This window comes from Ambystoma mexicanum, chromosome 4p, assembly GCF_040938575.1.
Source record: "Ambystoma mexicanum isolate Mex_15411 chromosome 4p, UKY_AmexF1_1, whole genome shotgun sequence".
Lineage (NCBI taxonomy): Eukaryota > Metazoa > Chordata > Amphibia > Caudata > Ambystomatidae > Ambystoma > Ambystoma mexicanum.
The window spans coordinates 54,175,533-54,194,965 of record NC_090927.1 but is presented as its reverse complement, the minus strand read 5'-3'; the positions used below and the strand labels follow the sequence as shown (position 1 = coordinate 54,194,965).

The window sequence follows — 19,433 nt, the reverse complement described above, 5'->3', positions numbered from 1 at the left end:
CACCTGAATGCAATGATAACTAGCTAAGGCACCTGAATGCAATGATAACTATCTAATGCACCTGAATGCAATGATAACTAGCTAAGGCACCTGAATGCAATGATAACTATCTAATGCACCTGAATGGAATGATAACTACCTAAGGCACCTGAATGCAATGATAACTATCTAATGCACCTGCATGCAATTATAACTAGATAAGGCGCCTGAATGCAAAGATAACTAGCTAATGCACCTGAATGCAATGATAACTATCTAATGCACCTGAATGCAATGATAACTAGATAAGGCACCTGAATGCAAAGATAACTAGCTAATGCACCTGAATGTAATGATAGCTAGCTAATGCACCTGAATGCAATGATAACTAGATAAGGCACCTGTATGCAAAGATAACTAGCTAATGCACCTGAATGTAATGATAACTAGCTAATGCACCTGAATGCAATGATAACTAGATAAGGCACCTGAATGCAAAGATAACTAGCTAATGCACCTGAATGCAATGATAACTAGAAAAGGCACCTGAATGCAAAGATAACTAGCTAATGCACCTGAATGCAATGATAACAAGATAAGGCACCTGAATGCAAAGATAACTAGCTAATGCACCTGAATGTGATGATAACTAGCTAATGCACCTGAATGCAATGATAACTAGATAAGGCACCTGAATGCAAAGATAACTAGCTAATGCACCTGAATGCAATGATAACTATCTAAGGCACCTGAATGCAATGGTAACTAGCTAAGGCACCTGAATGGAATGATAACTATCTAATGCACCTGAATGCAATGATAACTAGTTAAGGCACCTGAATGCATTGATAACTATCTAATACACCTGAATGCAATGATAACTAGCTAAGGCACCTGAATGCAATGATAACTATCTAATGCACCTGAATGCAATGTTAACTATCTAAGGCACCTGAATGCAATGATAACTATCTAATGCACCTGAATGCAATGTTAACTATCTAATGCACCTGGATGCAATGATAACTAGCGAATGCACCTGAATGCAATGGTAACTACCTAAGGCACCTGAATGCAATGATAACTATCTAATGCACCTGAATGCAATGATAACTAGATAAGGCGCCTGAATGCAAAGATAACTAGCTAATGCACCTGAATGTAATGATAGCTAGCTAATGCACCTGAATGCAATGATAACTAGATAAGGCACCTGTATGCAAAGATAACTAGCTAATGCACCTGAATGTAATGATAACTAGCTAATGCAAATGAATGCAATGATAACTAGATAAGGCACCTGAATGCAAAGATAACTAGCTAATGCACCTGAATGCAATGATAACTAGAAAAGGCACCTGAATGCAAAGATAACTAGCTAATGCACCTGAATGCAATGATAACAAGATAAGGCACCTGAATGCAAAGATAACTAGCTAAGGCACCTGAATACAATGATAACTATCTAATGCACCAGAAAGCAATGATAACTATCTTATGCACATGAATGCAATGATAACTAGATAAGGCACCTGAATGCAAAGATAACTAGCTAATGCACCTGAATGCAATGATAACTAGCTAAGGCACCTGAATACAATGATAACTATCTAAGGCACCTGAATGCAATGATAACTATCTAATGCACATGAATGCAATGATAACTAGATAAGGCACCTGAATGCAAAGATAACTAGCTAATACACCTGAATGCAATGATAACTAGCTAAGGCACCTGAATGCAATGATAACTATCTAAGGCACCTGAATGCAATGGTAACTAGCTAAGGCACCTGAATGGAATGATAACTATCTAATGCACCTGAATGCAATGATAACTAGTTAAGGCACCTGAATGCATTGATAACTGTCTAATACACCTGAATGCAATGATAACTAGCTAAGGCACCTGAATGGAATGATAACTATCTAATGCACCTGAATGCAATGATAACTATCTAATGCACCTGAATGCAATGTTAACTATCTAATGCACCTGGATGCAATGATAACTAGCGAATGCACCTGGATGCAATGGTAACTAGCTAAGGCACCTGAATGCAATGATAACTAGCTAATGCACCTGAATGCAATGATAACTAGCTGAAGGCACCTCAATGCACTGATAACTATTTAATGCACCTGAATGCACTTATAACTAGCTAAGGCACCTAAATGCGATGATAACTATCTAATGGACCTGAATGCAATGATAACTATCTAATGCACCTGAATGCAATGATAACTAGCTAAGGCATCTGAAAGCAATGATAAGTAGCTAATGCACCTGAATGCAGTGATAACTGCTAATGCACCTGAATGCAATGATAACTAGCTAAGGCACCTGAATGCAATGATAACTAGCTAAGGCACCTGAATGCAATGATAACTATCTAATGCACCTGAATGGAATGATAACTACCTAAGGCACCTGAATGCAATGATAACTATCTAATGCACCTGCATGCAATTATAACTAGATAAGGCGCCTGAATGCAAAGATAACTAGCTAATGCACCTGAATGCAATGATAACTATCTAATGCACCTGAATGCAATGATAACTAGATAAGGCACCTGAATGCAAAGATAACTAGCTAATGCACCTGAATGTAATGATAGCTAGCTAATGCACCTGAATGCAATGATAACTAGATAAGGCACCTGTATGCAAAGATAACTAGCTAATGCACCTGAATGTAATGATAACTAGCTAATGCACCTGAATGCAATGATAACTAGATAAGGCACCTGAATGCAAAGATAACTAGCTAATGCACCTGAATGCAATGATAACTAGAAAAGGCACCTGAATGCAAAGATAACTAGCTAATGCACCTGAATGCAATGATAACAAGATAAGGCACCTGAATGCAAAGATAACTAGCTAATGCACCTGAATGTGATGATAACTAGCTAATGCACCTGAATGCAATGATAACTAGATAAGGCACCTGAATGCAAAGATAACTAGCTAATGCACCTGAATGCAATGATAACTATCTAAGGCACCTGAATGCAATGGTAACTAGCTAAGGCACCTGAATGGAATGATAACTATCTAATGCACCTGAATGCAATGATAACTAGTTAAGGCACCTGAATGCATTGATAACTATCTAATACACCTGAATGCAATGATAACTAGCTAAGGCACCTGAATGCAATGATAACTATCTAATGCACCTGAATGCAATGTTAACTATCTAAGGCACCTGAATGCAATGATAACTATCTAATGCACCTGAATGCAATGTTAACTATCTAATGCACCTGGATGCAATGATAACTAGCGAATGCACCTGAATGCAATGGTAACTACCTAAGGCACCTGAATGCAATGATAACTATCTAATGCACCTGAATGCAATGATAACTAGATAAGGCGCCTGAATGCAAAGATAACTAGCTAATGCACCTGAATGTAATGATAGCTAGCTAATGCACCTGAATGCAATGATAACTAGATAAGGCACCTGTATGCAAAGATAACTAGCTAATGCACCTGAATGTAATGATAACTAGCTAATGCAAATGAATGCAATGATAACTAGATAAGGCACCTGAATGCAAAGATAACTAGCTAATGCACCTGAATGCAATGATAACTAGAAAAGGCACCTGAATGCAAAGATAACTAGCTAATGCACCTGAATGCAATGATAACAAGATAAGGCACCTGAATGCAAAGATAACTAGCTAAGGCACCTGAATACAATGATAACTATCTAATGCACCAGAAAGCAATGATAACTATCTTATGCACATGAATGCAATGATAACTAGATAAGGCACCTGAATGCAAAGATAACTAGCTAATGCACCTGAATGCAATGATAACTAGCTAAGGCACCTGAATACAATGATAACTATCTAAGGCACCTGAATGCAATGATAACTATCTAATGCACATGAATGCAATGATAACTAGATAAGGCACCTGAATGCAAAGATAACTAGCTAATACACCTGAATGCAATGATAACTAGCTAAGGCACCTGAATGCAATGATAACTATCTAAGGCACCTGAATGCAATGGTAACTAGCTAAGGCACCTGAATGGAATGATAACTATCTAATGCACCTGAATGCAATGATAACTAGTTAAGGCACCTGAATGCATTGATAACTGTCTAATACACCTGAATGCAATGATAACTAGCTAAGGCACCTGAATGGAATGATAACTATCTAATGCACCTGAATGCAATGATAACTATCTAATGCACCTGAATGCAATGTTAACTATCTAATGCACCTGGATGCAATGATAACTAGCGAATGCACCTGGATGCAATGGTAACTAGCTAAGGCACCTGAATGCAATGATAACTAGCTAATGCACCTGAATGCAATGATAACTAGCTGAAGGCACCTCAATGCACTGATAACTATTTAATGCACCTGAATGCACTTATAACTAGCTAAGGCACCTAAATGCGATGATAACTATCTAATGGACCTGAATGCAATGATAACTATCTAATGCACCTGAATGCAATGATAACTAGCTAAGGCATCTGAAAGCAATGATAAGTAGCTAATGCACCTGAATGCAGTGATAACTGCTAATGCACCTGAATGCAATGATAACTAGCTAAGGCACCTGAATGCAATGATAACCAGCTAATGCACCTGAATGCAATGGTAACTAGCTAATGAACCTGAATGCAATGATAACTAGCTAAGGCACCTCAATGCAATGATAACTATCTAATGCACCTGAATGCACTGATAACTAGCTAAGGCATCTGAATGCAATGATAACTATCTAATGCACCTGAATGCAATGATAACTATCTAATGCTTCTGAATGCAATGATAACTAGCTAATGCACCTGAATGCAGTGATAACTGCTAATGCACCTGAATGCAATGGTAACTAGCTAAGGCACCTGAATGCAATGATAACTGCTAATGCACCTGAATGCAATGATAACTATCTAATGCACCTGAATCGAATGATAACTATCTAATGCACCTGAATGCAATGATAACTAGCTAAGGCACCTGAATGCAATGATAACTATCTAATGCACCTGAATGCAATGATAACTAGCTAAGGCACCTGAATGCAATGATAACTATCTAATGCACCTGAATGGAATGTTAACTATCTAAGGCATCTGAATGCAATGATAACTATCTAATGCACCTGAATGCAATGGTAACTATCTAATGCACCTGAATGCAATAATAACTAGATAAGGCGCCTGAATGCAAAGATAACTAGCTAATGCACCTGAATGCAATGATAACTATCTAATGCACCTGAATGCAATGATAACTAGATAAGGCACCTGAATGCAAAGATAACTAGCTAATGCACCTGAATGTAATGATAACTAGCTAATGCACCCGAATGCAATGATAACTAGATAAGGCACCTGAATGCAAAGATAACTAGCTAATGCACCTGAATGCAATGATAACTATCTAATGCACCTGAATGCAATGATAACTATCTAATGCACCTGAATGCAATGATAACTAGCTAATGCACCTGAATGCAGTGATAACTGCTAATGCACCTGAATGCAATGATAACTAGCTAAGGCACCTGAATGCAATGATAACTAGCTAATGCACCTGAATGCAATGGTAACTAGATAATGCACCTGAATGCAATGACAACTATCTAATGCACCTGAATTGAATGATAACTATCTAATGCACCTGAATGCAATGATAACTAGCTAAGGCACCCGAATGAAATGATAACAATCTAATGCACCTGAATGCAATGATAACTAGCTAATGCACCTGAATGCAATGATAACTAGGTAATGCACCGGAATGCAATGATAACTATTTAATGCACCTGAATGCAATGATAACTAGCTAAGGCACCTGAATGAAATGATAAAAATCTAATGCACCTGAATGCAATGGTAACTAGCTAAGGCACCTGAATGCAATGATAACTGCTAATGCACCTGAATGCAATGATAACTATCTAATGCACCTGAATGCAATGATAACTAACTAAGGCACCTGAATGCAATGATAACTATCTAATGCACCTGAATGAAATGATAACTAGCTAAGGCACCTGAATGCAATGATAACTATCTAATGCACCTGAATGCAATGATAACTAGCTAAGGCACCTGAATGCAATGATAACTATCTAATGCACCTGAATGCAATGATAACTAGCTAAGGCACCTGAATGCAATGATAACTATCTAATGCACCTGAATGCAATGATAACTAGCAAAGGCACCTGAATGCAATGATAACTATCTAATGCACCTGAATGCAATGATAACTAGCTAAGGCACCTGAATGCAATGATAACTATCTAATGCACCTGAATGCAATGATAACTAGCTAAGGCACCTGAATGCAATGATAACTATCTAATGCACCTGAATGCAATAATAACTAGATAAGGCGCCTGAATGCAAAGGTAACTAGCTAATGCACCTGAATGCAATGATAACTATCTAATGCACCTGAATGCAATGATAACTAGATAAGGCACCTGAATGCAAAGATAACTAGCTAATGCACCTGAATGTAATGATAACTAGCTAATGCACCCGAATGCAATGATAACTAGATAAGGCACCTGAATGCAAAGATAACTAGCTAATGCACCTGAATGCAATGATAACTATCTAATGCACCTGAATGCAATGATAACTAGCTAATGCACCTGAATGCAGTGATAACTGCTAATGCACCTGAATGCAATGATAACTAGCTAAGGCACCTGAATGCAATGATAACTAGCTAATGCACCTGAATGCAATGGTAACTAGCTAATGCACCTGAATGCAATGACAACTATCTAATGCACCTGAATTGAATGATAACTATCTAATGCACCTGAATGCAATGATAACTAGCTAAGGCACCCGAATGAAATGATAACAATCTAATGCACCCGAATGCAATGATAACTAGCTAATGCACCTGAATGCAATGATAACTAGGTAATGCACCGGAATGCAATGATAACTATTTAATGCACCTGAATGCAATGATAACTAGCTAAGGCACCTGAATGAAATGATAAAAATCTAATGCACCTGAATGCAATGGTAGCTAGCTAAGGCACCTGAATACAATGATAACTGCTAATGCACCTGAATGCAATGATAACTATCTAATGCACCTGAATGCAATGATAACTAGCTAAGGCACCTGAATGCAATGATAACTATCTAATGCACCTGAATGCAATGATAACTAGCTAAGGCACCTCAATGCAATGATAACTATCTAATGCACCTGAATGCAATGATAACTAGCTAAGGCACCTGAATGCAATGATAACTATCTAATGCACCTGAATGCAATGATAACTAGCTAAGGCACCTGAATGCAATGATAACTATCTAATGCACCTGAATGCAATGATAACTAGCTAAGGCACCTGAATGCAATGATAACTATCTAATGCACCTGAATGCAATGATAACTAGCTAAGGCACCTGAATGCAATGATAACTATCTAATGCACCTGAATGCAATGATAACTAGCTAAGGCACCTGAATGCAATGATGAATGCAATGATAACTATCTAATGCACCTGAATGGAATGTTAACTATCTAAGGCACCTGAATGCAATGATAACTATCTAATGCACCTGAATGCAATGGTAACTATCTAATGCACCGGAATGCAATGATAACTAGATAAGGCACCTGAATGCAAAGATAACTAGCTAATGCACCTGAATGCAATGATAACTGCTAATCCACCTGAATGCAATGATAACCAGCTAAGGCACCTGAATGCAATGATAACTATCTAATGCACCTGAATGGAATGATAACTACCTAAGGCACCTGAATGCAATGATAACTATCGAATGCACCTGCATGCAATTATAACTAGATAAGGCGCCTGAATGCAAAGATAACTAGCTAATGCACCTGAATGCAATGATAACTATCTAATGCACCTGAATGCAATGATAACTAGATAAGGCACCTGAATGCAAAGATAACTAGCTAATGCACCTGAATGTAATGATAGCTAGCTAATGCACCTGAATGCAATGATAACTAGATAAGGCACATGTATGCAAAGATAACTAGCTAATGCACCTGAATGTAATGATAACTAGCTAATGCACCTGAATGCAATGATAACTAGATAAGGCACCTGAATGCAAAGATAACTAGCTAATGCACCTGAATGCAATGATAACTAGAAAAGGCACCTGAATGCAAAGATAACTAGCTAATGCACCTGAATGCAATGATAACAAGATAAGGCACCTGAATGCAAAGATAACTAGCTAATGCACCTGAATGTAATGATAACTAGCTAATGCACCTGAATGCAATGATAACTATCTAATGCACCTGAATGCAATGATAACTAGATAAGGCACCTGAATGCAAAGATAACTAGCTAATGCACCTGAATGCAATGATAACTAGCTAAGGCACCTGAATGCAATGATAACTATCTAAGGCACCTGAATGCAATGGTAACTAGCTAAGGCACCTGAATGGAATGATAACTATCTAATGCACCTGAATGCAATGATAACTAGTTAAGGCACCTGAATGCATTGATAACTATCTAATGCACCTGAATGCAATGATAACTAGCTAAGGCACCTGAATGCAATGATAACTATCTAATGCACCTGAATGCAATGTTAACTATCTAAGGCACCTGAATGCAATGATAACTATCTAATGCACCTGAATGCAATGTTAACTATCTAATGCACCTGGATGCAATGATAACTAGCGAATGCACCTGAATGCAATGGTAACTAGCTAAGGCACCTGAATGCAATGATAACTAGCTAATGCACCTGAATGCAATGATAACTAGCTAAGGCACCTCAATGCACTGATAACTATCTAATGCACCTGAATGCACTTATAACTACCTAAGGCACCTGAATGCAATGATAACTATCTAATGCACCTGAATGCAATGATAACTAGATAAGGCGCCTGAATGCAAAGATAACTAGCTAATGCACCTGAATGTAATGATAGCTAGCTAATGCACCTGAATGCAATGATAACTAGATAAGGCACCTGTATGCAAAGATAACTAGCTAATGCACCTGAATGTAATGATAACTAGCTAATGCACCTGAATGCAATGATAACTAGATAAGGCACCTGAATGCAAAGATAACTAGCTAATGCACCTGAATGCAATGATAACTAGAAAAGGCACCTGAATGCAAAGATAACTAGCTAATGCACCTGAATGTAATGATAACTAGCTAATGCACCTGAATGCAATGATAACTATCTAATGCACCTGAATGCAATGATAACTAGATAAGGCACCTGAATGCAAAGATAACTAGCTAATGCACCTGAATGCAATGATAACTATCGAATGCACCTGAATGCAATGATAACTAGATAAGGCACCTGAATGCAAAGATAACTAGCTAAGGCACCTGAATACAATTATAACTATCTAATGCACCAGAAAGCAATGATAACTATCTAATGCACATGAATGCAATGATAACTAGATAAGGCACCTGAATGCAAAGATAACTAGCTAATGCACCTGAATGCAATGATAACTAGCTAAGGCACCTGAATACAATGATAACTATCTAAGGCACCTGAATGCAATGATAACTATCTAATGCACATGAATGCAATGATAACTAGATAAGGCACCTGAATGCAAAGATAACTAGCTAATGCACCTGAATGCAATGATAACTAGCTAAGGCACCTGAATGCAATGATAACTATCTAAGGCACCTGAATGCAATGGTAACTAGCTAAGGCACCTGAATGGAATGATAATTATCTAATGCACCTGAATGCAATGATAACTAGTTAAGGCACCTGAATGCATTGATAACTATCTAATACACCTGAATGCAATGATAACTAGCTAAGGCACCTGAATGGAATTATAACTATCTAATGCACCTGAATGCAATGTTAACTATCTAAGGCACCTGAATGCAATGATAACTATCTAATGCACCTGAATGCAATGATAACTATCTAATGCACCTGAATGCAATGTTAACTATCTAATGCACCTGGATGCAATGATAACTAGCGAATGCACCTGGATGCAATGGTAACTAGCTAAGGCACCTGAATGCAATGATAACTAGCTAATGCACCTGAATGCAATGATAACTAGCTGAAGGCACCTCAATGCACTGATAACTATCTAATGCACCTGAATGCACTTATAACTAGCTAAGGCACCTAAATGCGATGATAACTATCTAATGGACCTGAATGCAATGATAACTATCTAATGCACCTGAATGCAATGATAACTAGCTAAGGCATCTGAAAGCAATGATAAGTAGCTAATGCACCTGAATGCAGTGATAACTGCTAATGCACCTGAATGCAATGATAACTAGCTAAGGCACCTGAATGCAATGATAACCAGCTAATGCACCTGAATGCAATGGTAACTAGCTAATGAACCTGAATGCAATGATAACTAGCTAAGGCACCTCAATGCAATGATAACTATCTAATGCACCTGAATGCACTGATAACTAGCTAAGGCATCTGAATGCAATGATAACTATCTAATGCACCTGAATGCAATGATAACTATCTAATGCTTCTGAATGCAATGATAACTAGCTAATGCACCTGAATGCAGTGATAACTGCTAATGCACCTGAATGCAATGATAACTAGCTAAGGCACCTGAATGCAATGATAACTAGCTAATGCACCTGAATGCAATGGTAACTAGCTAATGCACCTGAATGCAATGACAACTATCTAATGCACCTGAATGGAATGATAACTATCTAATGCACCTGAATGCAATGATAACTAGCTAATGCACCCGAATGCAATGATAACTACCTAAGGCATCCGAGTGAAATGATAACAATCTAATGCACCCGAATGCAATGATAACTAGCTAATGCACTTGAATGCAATGATAACTATCTAATGCACCTGAATGGAATGTTAACTATCTAAGGCACCTGAATGCAATGATAACTAGCTAAGGCACCTGAATGAAATGATAACTAGTGAATGCACCTGAATGCAATGATAACTATCTAATGCACCTGAATGCAATGATAACTAGCTAATGCACCTGAATGCAATGATAACTAGCTAAGGCACCTGAATGCAATGATAACTAGCTAATGCACCTGAATGCAGTGATAACTGCTAAGGCACCTGCATGTAATGATAACTAGCTAATGCACCTGAATGCAATGATAACTATCTAATGCACCTGAATGCAAAATGCACCTGAATGCAATGATAACTAGCTAAGGCACCTGAATGAAATGATAACTAGCTAATGCACCTGAATGCAATGATAACTATCTAATGCACCTGAATGCAATGATAACTAGCTAAGGCACCTGAGTGGAATGATAACTAGCTAATGCACCTGAATGAAATGATAACTAGCGAATGCACCTGAATGCAATGATAACTATCTAATGCACCTGAATGCAATGATAACTAGCTAAGGCACCTGAATGGAATGATAACAATCTAATGCACCTGAATGCAATGATAACTAGCTAATGCACCTGAATGCAATGATAACTATCTAATGCACCTGAATGCAATGATAACTAGCTAAGGCACCTGAATGCAATGATAACTAGCTAATGCACCTGAATGCAATGATAACTATCTAATGCACCTGAATGCAATGATAACTAGCTAAGGCACCTGAATGCAATGATAACTATCTAATGCACCTGATGGCAATGATAACTAGCTAAGGCACATGAATGCAATGATAACTACCTAAGGCACCTGAATGCAATGATAACTGCTAATGCACCTGAATGCAATGATAACTATCTAATGCACCTGAATGGAATGATAACTATCTAATGCACCTGAATGCAATGATAACTATCTAATGCACCTGAATGCAAAGATAACTAGCTAATGCACCTGAATGCAATGATAACTGCTAATCCACCTGAATGCAATGATAACTAGCTAAGGCACCTGAATGCAATGATAACTAGCTAAGGCACCTGAATGCAATGATAACTAGCTAATGCACCTGAATGCAATGATAACTATCTAATGCACCTGAATGCAATGATAACTAGCTAAGGCACCTGAATGCAATGATAACTATCTAATGCACCTGATGGCAATGATAACTAGCTAAGGCACATGAATGCAATGATAACTACCTAAGGCACCTGAATGCAATGATAACTGCTAATGCACCTGAATGCAATGATAACTATCTAATGCACCTGAATGGAATGATAACTATCTAATGCACCTGAATGCAATGATAACTATCTAATGCACCTGAATGCAAAGATAACTAGCTAATGCACCTGAATGCAATGATAACTGCTAATCCACCTGAATGCAATGATAACTAGCTAAGGCACCTGAATGCAATGATAACTATCTAATGCACTTGAATGGAATGATAACTAGCTAAGGCATCTGAATGCAATGATAACTAGCTAATGCACCTGAATGCAATGTTAACTAGATAAGGCACCTGAATGCAATGATAACTATCTCATGCACCTGAATGCAATGATAACTATCTAATGCACTTGAATGCAATGATAACTAGCTAAGGCACCTGAATGCAATGATAACTATCTAATGCACTTGAATGGAATGATAACTAGCTAAGGCATCTGAATGCAATGATAACTAGCTAATGCACCTGAATGCAATGTTAACTAGATAAGGCACCTGAATGCAATGATAACTATCTCATGCACCTGAATGCAATGATAACTATCTAATGCACTTGAATGCAATGATAACTAGCTAAGGCACCTGAATGCAATGATAACTATCTAATGCACTTGAATGGAATGATAACTAGCTAAGGCATCTGAATGCAATGATAACTAGCTAATGCACCTGAATGCAATGTTAACTAGATAAGGCACCTGAATGCAATGATAACTATCTCATGCACCTGAATGCAATGATAACTATCTAATGCACTTGAATGCAATGATAACTAGCTAAGGCATCTGAATGCAATGATAACTATCTAATGCACTTGAATGCAATGATAACTAGCTAAGGCACCTGAATGCAATGATAACTATCTAATGCACTTGAATGGAATGATAACTAGCTAAGGCATCTGAATGCAATGATAACTAGCTAATGCACCTGAATGCAATGTTAACTAGATAAGGCACCTGAATGCAATGATAACTATCTCATGCACCTGAATGCAATGATAACTATCTAATGCACTTGAATGCAATGATAACTAGCTAAGGCATCTGAATGCAATGATAACTATCTAATGCACTTGAATGCAATGATAACTAGCTAAGGCATCTGAATGCAATGATAACTAGCTAATGCACCTGAATGCAATGAACTCTTTCACAATGGATTGTAATTGTTACAAGTTATCATTTTTATGAACTTCCAATGAAAGAAGAAAAGAGATTGTCCATTAGAATTGGACAAAAAAAGGAAAAGCAAGGAACAGATTCAGGGTTAGATTGGGGGACGTTTAGTGGGTTACCGAGAAGTCAGGAGGGTGAACGGTGAGAGGATCCCCCATTAAAAGCTAAAAAGAGGGTGAGAAAGGGAGGAAATGGTAGGGGCCATGGAAAGAAACCTTTAAAAGTCAATGGAAAATGTATTTGTTAAAATAACTGTGGTGGGCCGGATGGGTGAGACAGATCAAGGTTCACCAGGTTTTTACTGTGTTTTTGTTGACCTGAAAGTATATGATATGATATGGCATTTGTAATGCGCCTTTACATGCCTCACTTTTCCTAATCTACGGGTTGCCCTTCCTAACACAAGTATAAGTAGGGTGCTCGTCATCAGTATCAAAGTCCAAATAAATGTCCATCCTCAGTCCAGATGCTAACCTGTCCTGACCTTACCACTAATCTTAAACAACTAAGGGCCAGGAGAATGACCCTCTTCTCCCAGAATGGAAGAATGTTCTTCCTAAATATGGAATCTTCAAATAACTTTCTGCTATTCGCTTTATCAATTTCTTGAGCTCTCCTATAGGACTCTGCCAGGTCCCTTTGTTTCTCTCTCTGGATCACAGAAAAAGTCTCCCTTCAGGGGAATTGACCCATCTCTTTTTCTGGGTCTTGGCTTACTTAAATAACAGTCTCTCTTTTCCCCTGTAGTTAGTGTGCCTCCCTCTATGAGACTAATACTTATGTCTCTTTGCCTTTCAGCCTCTTCGGTAGGATCTGTGGACTGTACCCAGGGTTTCTCCTTACTCTCTTTGGGCTCTTCTGCCCTTCTGAGACCAGCAGAACGACTCCTGTATTTAATCTCACTCTTCTTACAATGTTCAACACTGCTGGGACAATAATGATGTTTCTCGTACCTAATCTCACTCTTCTTACAATATTTGCCACTACTGGGACGAGTATGATGCTTCTCGTACCTAATCTCACTTGTCTTATAATGTTTGTCTCCACTGGGACGATTATGATGCTTCTCGTACCTAATCTCAATTGTCTTACAATGTTCGTCTCTACTGGGACAAGTATGATGTGTTTCATACCCGTTCCTCAACTTCTTAATGCTTGGCCAATTATAGCAACACCACTGTGAACAGCTGCCTCTCTTCCCGGGTCTCCGGCTCTGGGCGCATCACCAGGGTTGGTGTCTGATTTCTTTGCTTCTCTTTCTTAGTTCAGGATGGCTTTGTTGCTTCTGCTTTCCTGGTACGTCTCGGTGTACTGCAGGGACGGCTGCGTCATCTCCCTGAGGGTTTCTCACTCTCCTCTTCCCCTGATCACCATCCATTGTGTATGTGACACTTCTCTTAAGTCTCGCATTGCCAGGTACCCCTTGGGATACCGGCACCTTGTTAGTCTGGACACAGAGAGCTTTCTTCCCTTCTACCTCTCTCCTGCCACCATCTAGGAGCAAACCTCTCCAGGGATGCTCCTCTGCCTCCCAGCCTTCCAGTTGCCCATTTGGATACCGGTGCTTCCAGCATTCCAGTTATTCTGCCCTCATTGGCAGAACTGGCGGGCGAATGCGCCGACGCAGGGGGCATGGCGGGTCCAGCCAACCTCCTCCCCCATCTCAGAAGCGTAGGGCGGGCCAGAAAGAGGGAAGGGCCCGCCACCGGAAATAGGAGGGACAAGCAACGGAAGGAGGAGCGGGCAGGCAACCGAGAGAGAGGGAGGGCCTATAAAGGGCCACACGAGCAGGCAACTCTCTCTCTCTCTGTATCCTGCTTCCCTACGGAGAACTGTTTTGGAATTCTCTCGCCCTCTCCTTGGAATTCGTGCAGCTGCAGGCTTTCGAGCGTGGGAGTTCCAGTGTTAGATCGTGGATGTTCCAGCGAAGGCGTTTTCGTTCCCTGTCGGGTCGTGGAAAAGAGACGGTGAGTGAAGGTACTGGGGTAGGGAGAGATCTTAATAGGGTATTAGATTGGGGGGGGGAGTGACCCGGGCGCTAGTAGTTACCATATAATTGTCTTGCTTGGGATAGAAGGTATATAGACTGTTTAATTGACCCCGCTGCAAAAAATAAAGGCCAAAGCGGTCCAGGTACGTGCATCTATGGGAGCCTGGGCATTATTTCAGACCTATGCCTTCAGAGTGCGCTTGCAAGCATGTAGCGGTCTCAGCGCCACATGAACTTTCGTTAGGGGCCTGGGGGGTGGTAGGTGGCCGCCGGGTTGAGCAGTTTTAAGAGTTTTAATGGGCAGCTTGGGGAACATGGGTCGTTCGATACACAGGAACGCAGGGACGCTGCGCCGCATGGTGAATCTTGCGGCAATTTAAATGGTGTGCTCTTGGCCACGTTAAAGGTTGTTGTTATGTTCCGGTTAAGGGGACTTAAATACACGTCTATTGAAGCTGTACGTATTTAAGGGTAGAGCATGTGGGGCAATAAAGTTTCCGTCCGATTGAACATTTCAGTAGGTCTGCTCGTAGTCGGTCGGGGGAGTGGAACAAGCGGAAAGCAGGATTGTGGGGGGTTAAGGAGTCGATTATTGGAGGGGTGCAAAAAGGAGGGGGCGAGGTAGACACACATTGTTTCGTTTACCTCAGTTGGGGGCCTAGGCATTGCCTCGTGGCCAATGACGGCCGTTGCTGCGGGACGGATCATGACCCAAACGACGCGTTTAAATCAATAACACAGTACGAGATGCATGCTGACACAGTACGGTATGAGGCCCACCAGGCAGGACCAATATACAAGAACTGTCTTTTATTATGGCTTAAGGGTTACTGTCAGCGAATGGCAAGGGAATTACTTCCATTCCCAGAAGTCCGGAGTTCCAGCGAAGGGTGGTTTTTGGTTCCAGTGATGGAGCGTCGAGGTTTCTGCTGGAAGAGGAACATGAGGCGTACAATTATCCGAGGGAAGGATCTGCAAACTCACAATAGGGGTTGGGGCTTGTTGGTGGCCGGGCAGCTGGGCATTTCAGGAGGAGAGACGCAAGTCGGGAGCGCGCCGCCACAGGAATGCATGGGGGTACTCAAACGTTGAACGCTGCAGGCAATAGGAGATCATTGCAAGGCAGCACCCAGCTGATCTACGGACACTTGGGGCCGGGTAACTAATACACCAAGGCATCAGATGTACACGAAGGCATTGGGGGGCCAATCCACTAGTGGGTATATCTCTCGTAGGTGGCATACGGTGGCAGGCCGGACAGGGGCAAGGTGTGGGAGGAGGGGGAGGCGCGGCAGTGGGATGCCCCCGCTAAGAGATTAGCGCCTCTGTCTCTCTCAAACCCGTTTGAAACTCCCGGTTCTCTCTCCATTTTTGTTGGACTCCCCCTCCTTTTATGTTGACAAACAGAGGCTTCCCCAAGCTCAAACAATGGTCTTTCCCTTGTGTCTGAGCTATGCTCTGTATAACTCCATGGGGTCTCCCCATCTCAATGCCAGGCAATTTTATGATCTCTATTCCTCTTTGGGATTCACTCATCACAGTACCAAATAGACCTGTATGTTCAGCAGAGGTTCTAATGTAACAAATGTAGGAGGATTCTGGTTCATGTGAGATTTCTTTACTAGTCTCTTGAAGAATTAGGAAAGAGTTCCTTCTTGGAACGGGAATCCTTAGCCCCAAGAGGGAAGACTTTACCTGTGAGGTCCCGCTTTCCGCCACCCCTCGGGGGAATATTGCGTGGTGGACTCACCTCCCTAGTCTCACAAGAGGCTTCCCTCCTGAGAGAAGTGACCGGATTCCTCGATTCATCACATAACATAATTCAAAATTCACCATAAAATAGATGTAATAGCAAAATGTTGACAAAGCACATAGTCACTAGAATCCTTCTGAGCACCGCTTTCTGTTCTATGCTGTTATCAGCAGTACAGGAAAGGTTTTTAGACAGGCTATGATACACATTTTCCGCAGCGGACTCTGGAGATACAGGTCAAAGAATGTTAAACCATAGAAAGCTGCACATTCTTACTCCAATCTCTGAATCTTGCAGTCTGGATGTCTCAGTCCTTGGCACAGCTGTATCACTCCAGGGTCCCCCAGTTCATTATTCCCCAGGCAGAGCTCTGTGAGAGCTGGGCTCATGGCGAGAACAGAGGAGAGATCGGTGCAGCACGGTCCAGCGAGAGAGCACGTAGTCAGCCTTCAGGAGACAAGGAAAGGCAGATACTTAACTGAGAGCAGCCTTACAAGTTAGGAAACAGACAGACTAATAACTAAGAGTCTTTACATAAACTAAGCATGCAAGACTATCACACAACATGCACATGTACGACGCAGCAACAAAGAGTACTGAAACATGATCCAATGAGGTCTATAGCCTCCACTCACGCCACCTCAAATTATCCACCTACTCAGGACATACTCAGGCCACACAGATTTTCATAAAGCCTGTATCCATTTGCATGAACTACTCTGCATGACCTCCTGCTGGCCTTACATTAAACGCCTGACAAAATGTGCCACTATGTAAATGTGTCCACATGGGCCACTGTGTCAAGGATGTAGCACCACAATCAAGAGTGTATGGCACTGCATATTATCCACCCATATAGAACATACACCAACCACAGTGCCTTTCCAGCAATTCACTCATGCACAAAGTGTTGGAATCACACAACCAGGCATCTATGCATCCCCACACAACCCTACATGGCTATAATATCATGGCAATGGCTGGTGTGCACTATACAAGTGCCAATTAACAGAACACATCATGAAAACATAGAACAGGATACAAGAGGAAAAGGAAACATGTGGAAGCAGAAAGTCACACGCACAGTTGGTGATCATTTGCTGCCCCACCTGACTTCTCTTCTGTCCTTTGGACAGAACAGTACAGACGCAGGGCTGCCCCGTCACTAAGTATAGTACTCAGTGGCATAAGAAGCTGTTGCAGAGATTGCGATGGCCAGGCCCATCTAGTCAGTGCCCCTCTATTGCATAATTCTAATAGCTCTTGGGCAACACACTTGACTTGGGAACAGTGACATGCAAAGTAGAGTGTCGCGCTCTGAAACACTTGTGTACGTGCGCGATATAAATAAAATATCAATATCAATATCATGGGTTTGGTCCCCGGTCCGGCGCTCAGATGCTGGGAAGACCGGTATTAAGTGCGATATAAACAACCAATAAGAACTTGCTTCTAAGGTAGAGTTTTATAATATCTCTAGTCCGCTTCTTCTTATGTCTGTTTATAGACTTAGATGCTGCATTCCGTGCCAATGGAAATTCCTGCTATAATTTCCCAATTTAAACAAAATCATTAAGAAATTTGGAAGCTTATGCTGAATGCTGCCTAGAAATCAATCCTACGCATGTACTTATTTTTATGTGTATTTTTTCATTTTATTAAAACCTTTCAAACATATATAAAGAATAGTCTTTATATGCCAAATATTATCGTCAATTTGAGTTTCCTAGTTCATGACTATGTTTGAGATTCTCAGTTCATGACTTGATGTGTTTATTTTCTCTATAATAGTTAATTATTTTCCAATCCTTATATATCGGTAATGTGTGAGGAATGGTGCTACTTACACCTTAGTTGATTTTTGATAGATTATACCAGCAATTATTTACATAATCATTTGTTAATTTTTTCTTGATCAAATATACATTGTATTTTCTTCAATTCTTTGTTGTCAACTTGCAATCCACGTAACCACTTCATATGAGGTTACCTACCTTCCATATAACATTCTTTTTCTGAAATCTATCTTAATGAACACCCATTCCTAATTCCTAAACCTTATGAAATATACACTTTGACCATAACACTTAATAAATTAAATACAACCGTCAACAGGACGATAGTAAACAACCAATCAGCTACCTGGTTGGACCTATTGAGTCTCATCACTGTACACAAATTATAGACAAAAACATTAAACAGAACCAGGACCAAACTCTTTTTAAGATGAAGTCCTGTAAAGATGGGCTGAGCTGCCCACTTTCAGTGTTAAGGTTTGTGTCTGGAGTCAGTACTCTGTGACCGACGAGTAACAACTTGTTGACTCCATCTACGTAATGGGATGTGTTTCTAAAGACCACTGACCAATTAGCA

The 19,433-nt window shown here is 40.3% G+C and overlaps 1 protein-coding gene across 2 annotated transcripts in view; it reads right to left on the bottom strand.

Annotated features, from left to right (window-relative positions):
* LOC138452985 (NACHT, LRR and PYD domains-containing protein 3-like) overlaps window positions 1-19,433 on the bottom strand; it is a 481,434-nt gene that overhangs the window by 237,207 nt on the left and 224,794 nt on the right. For both annotated transcript variants that reach the window (XM_069605362.1, XM_069605363.1), the window contains exon 9: window positions 17,337-17,507. In XM_069605362.1, the coding sequence (XP_069461463.1) occupies window positions 17,337-17,507 (171 nt within the window). The remainder of the gene's footprint in view (window positions 1-17,336; window positions 17,508-19,433) is intronic.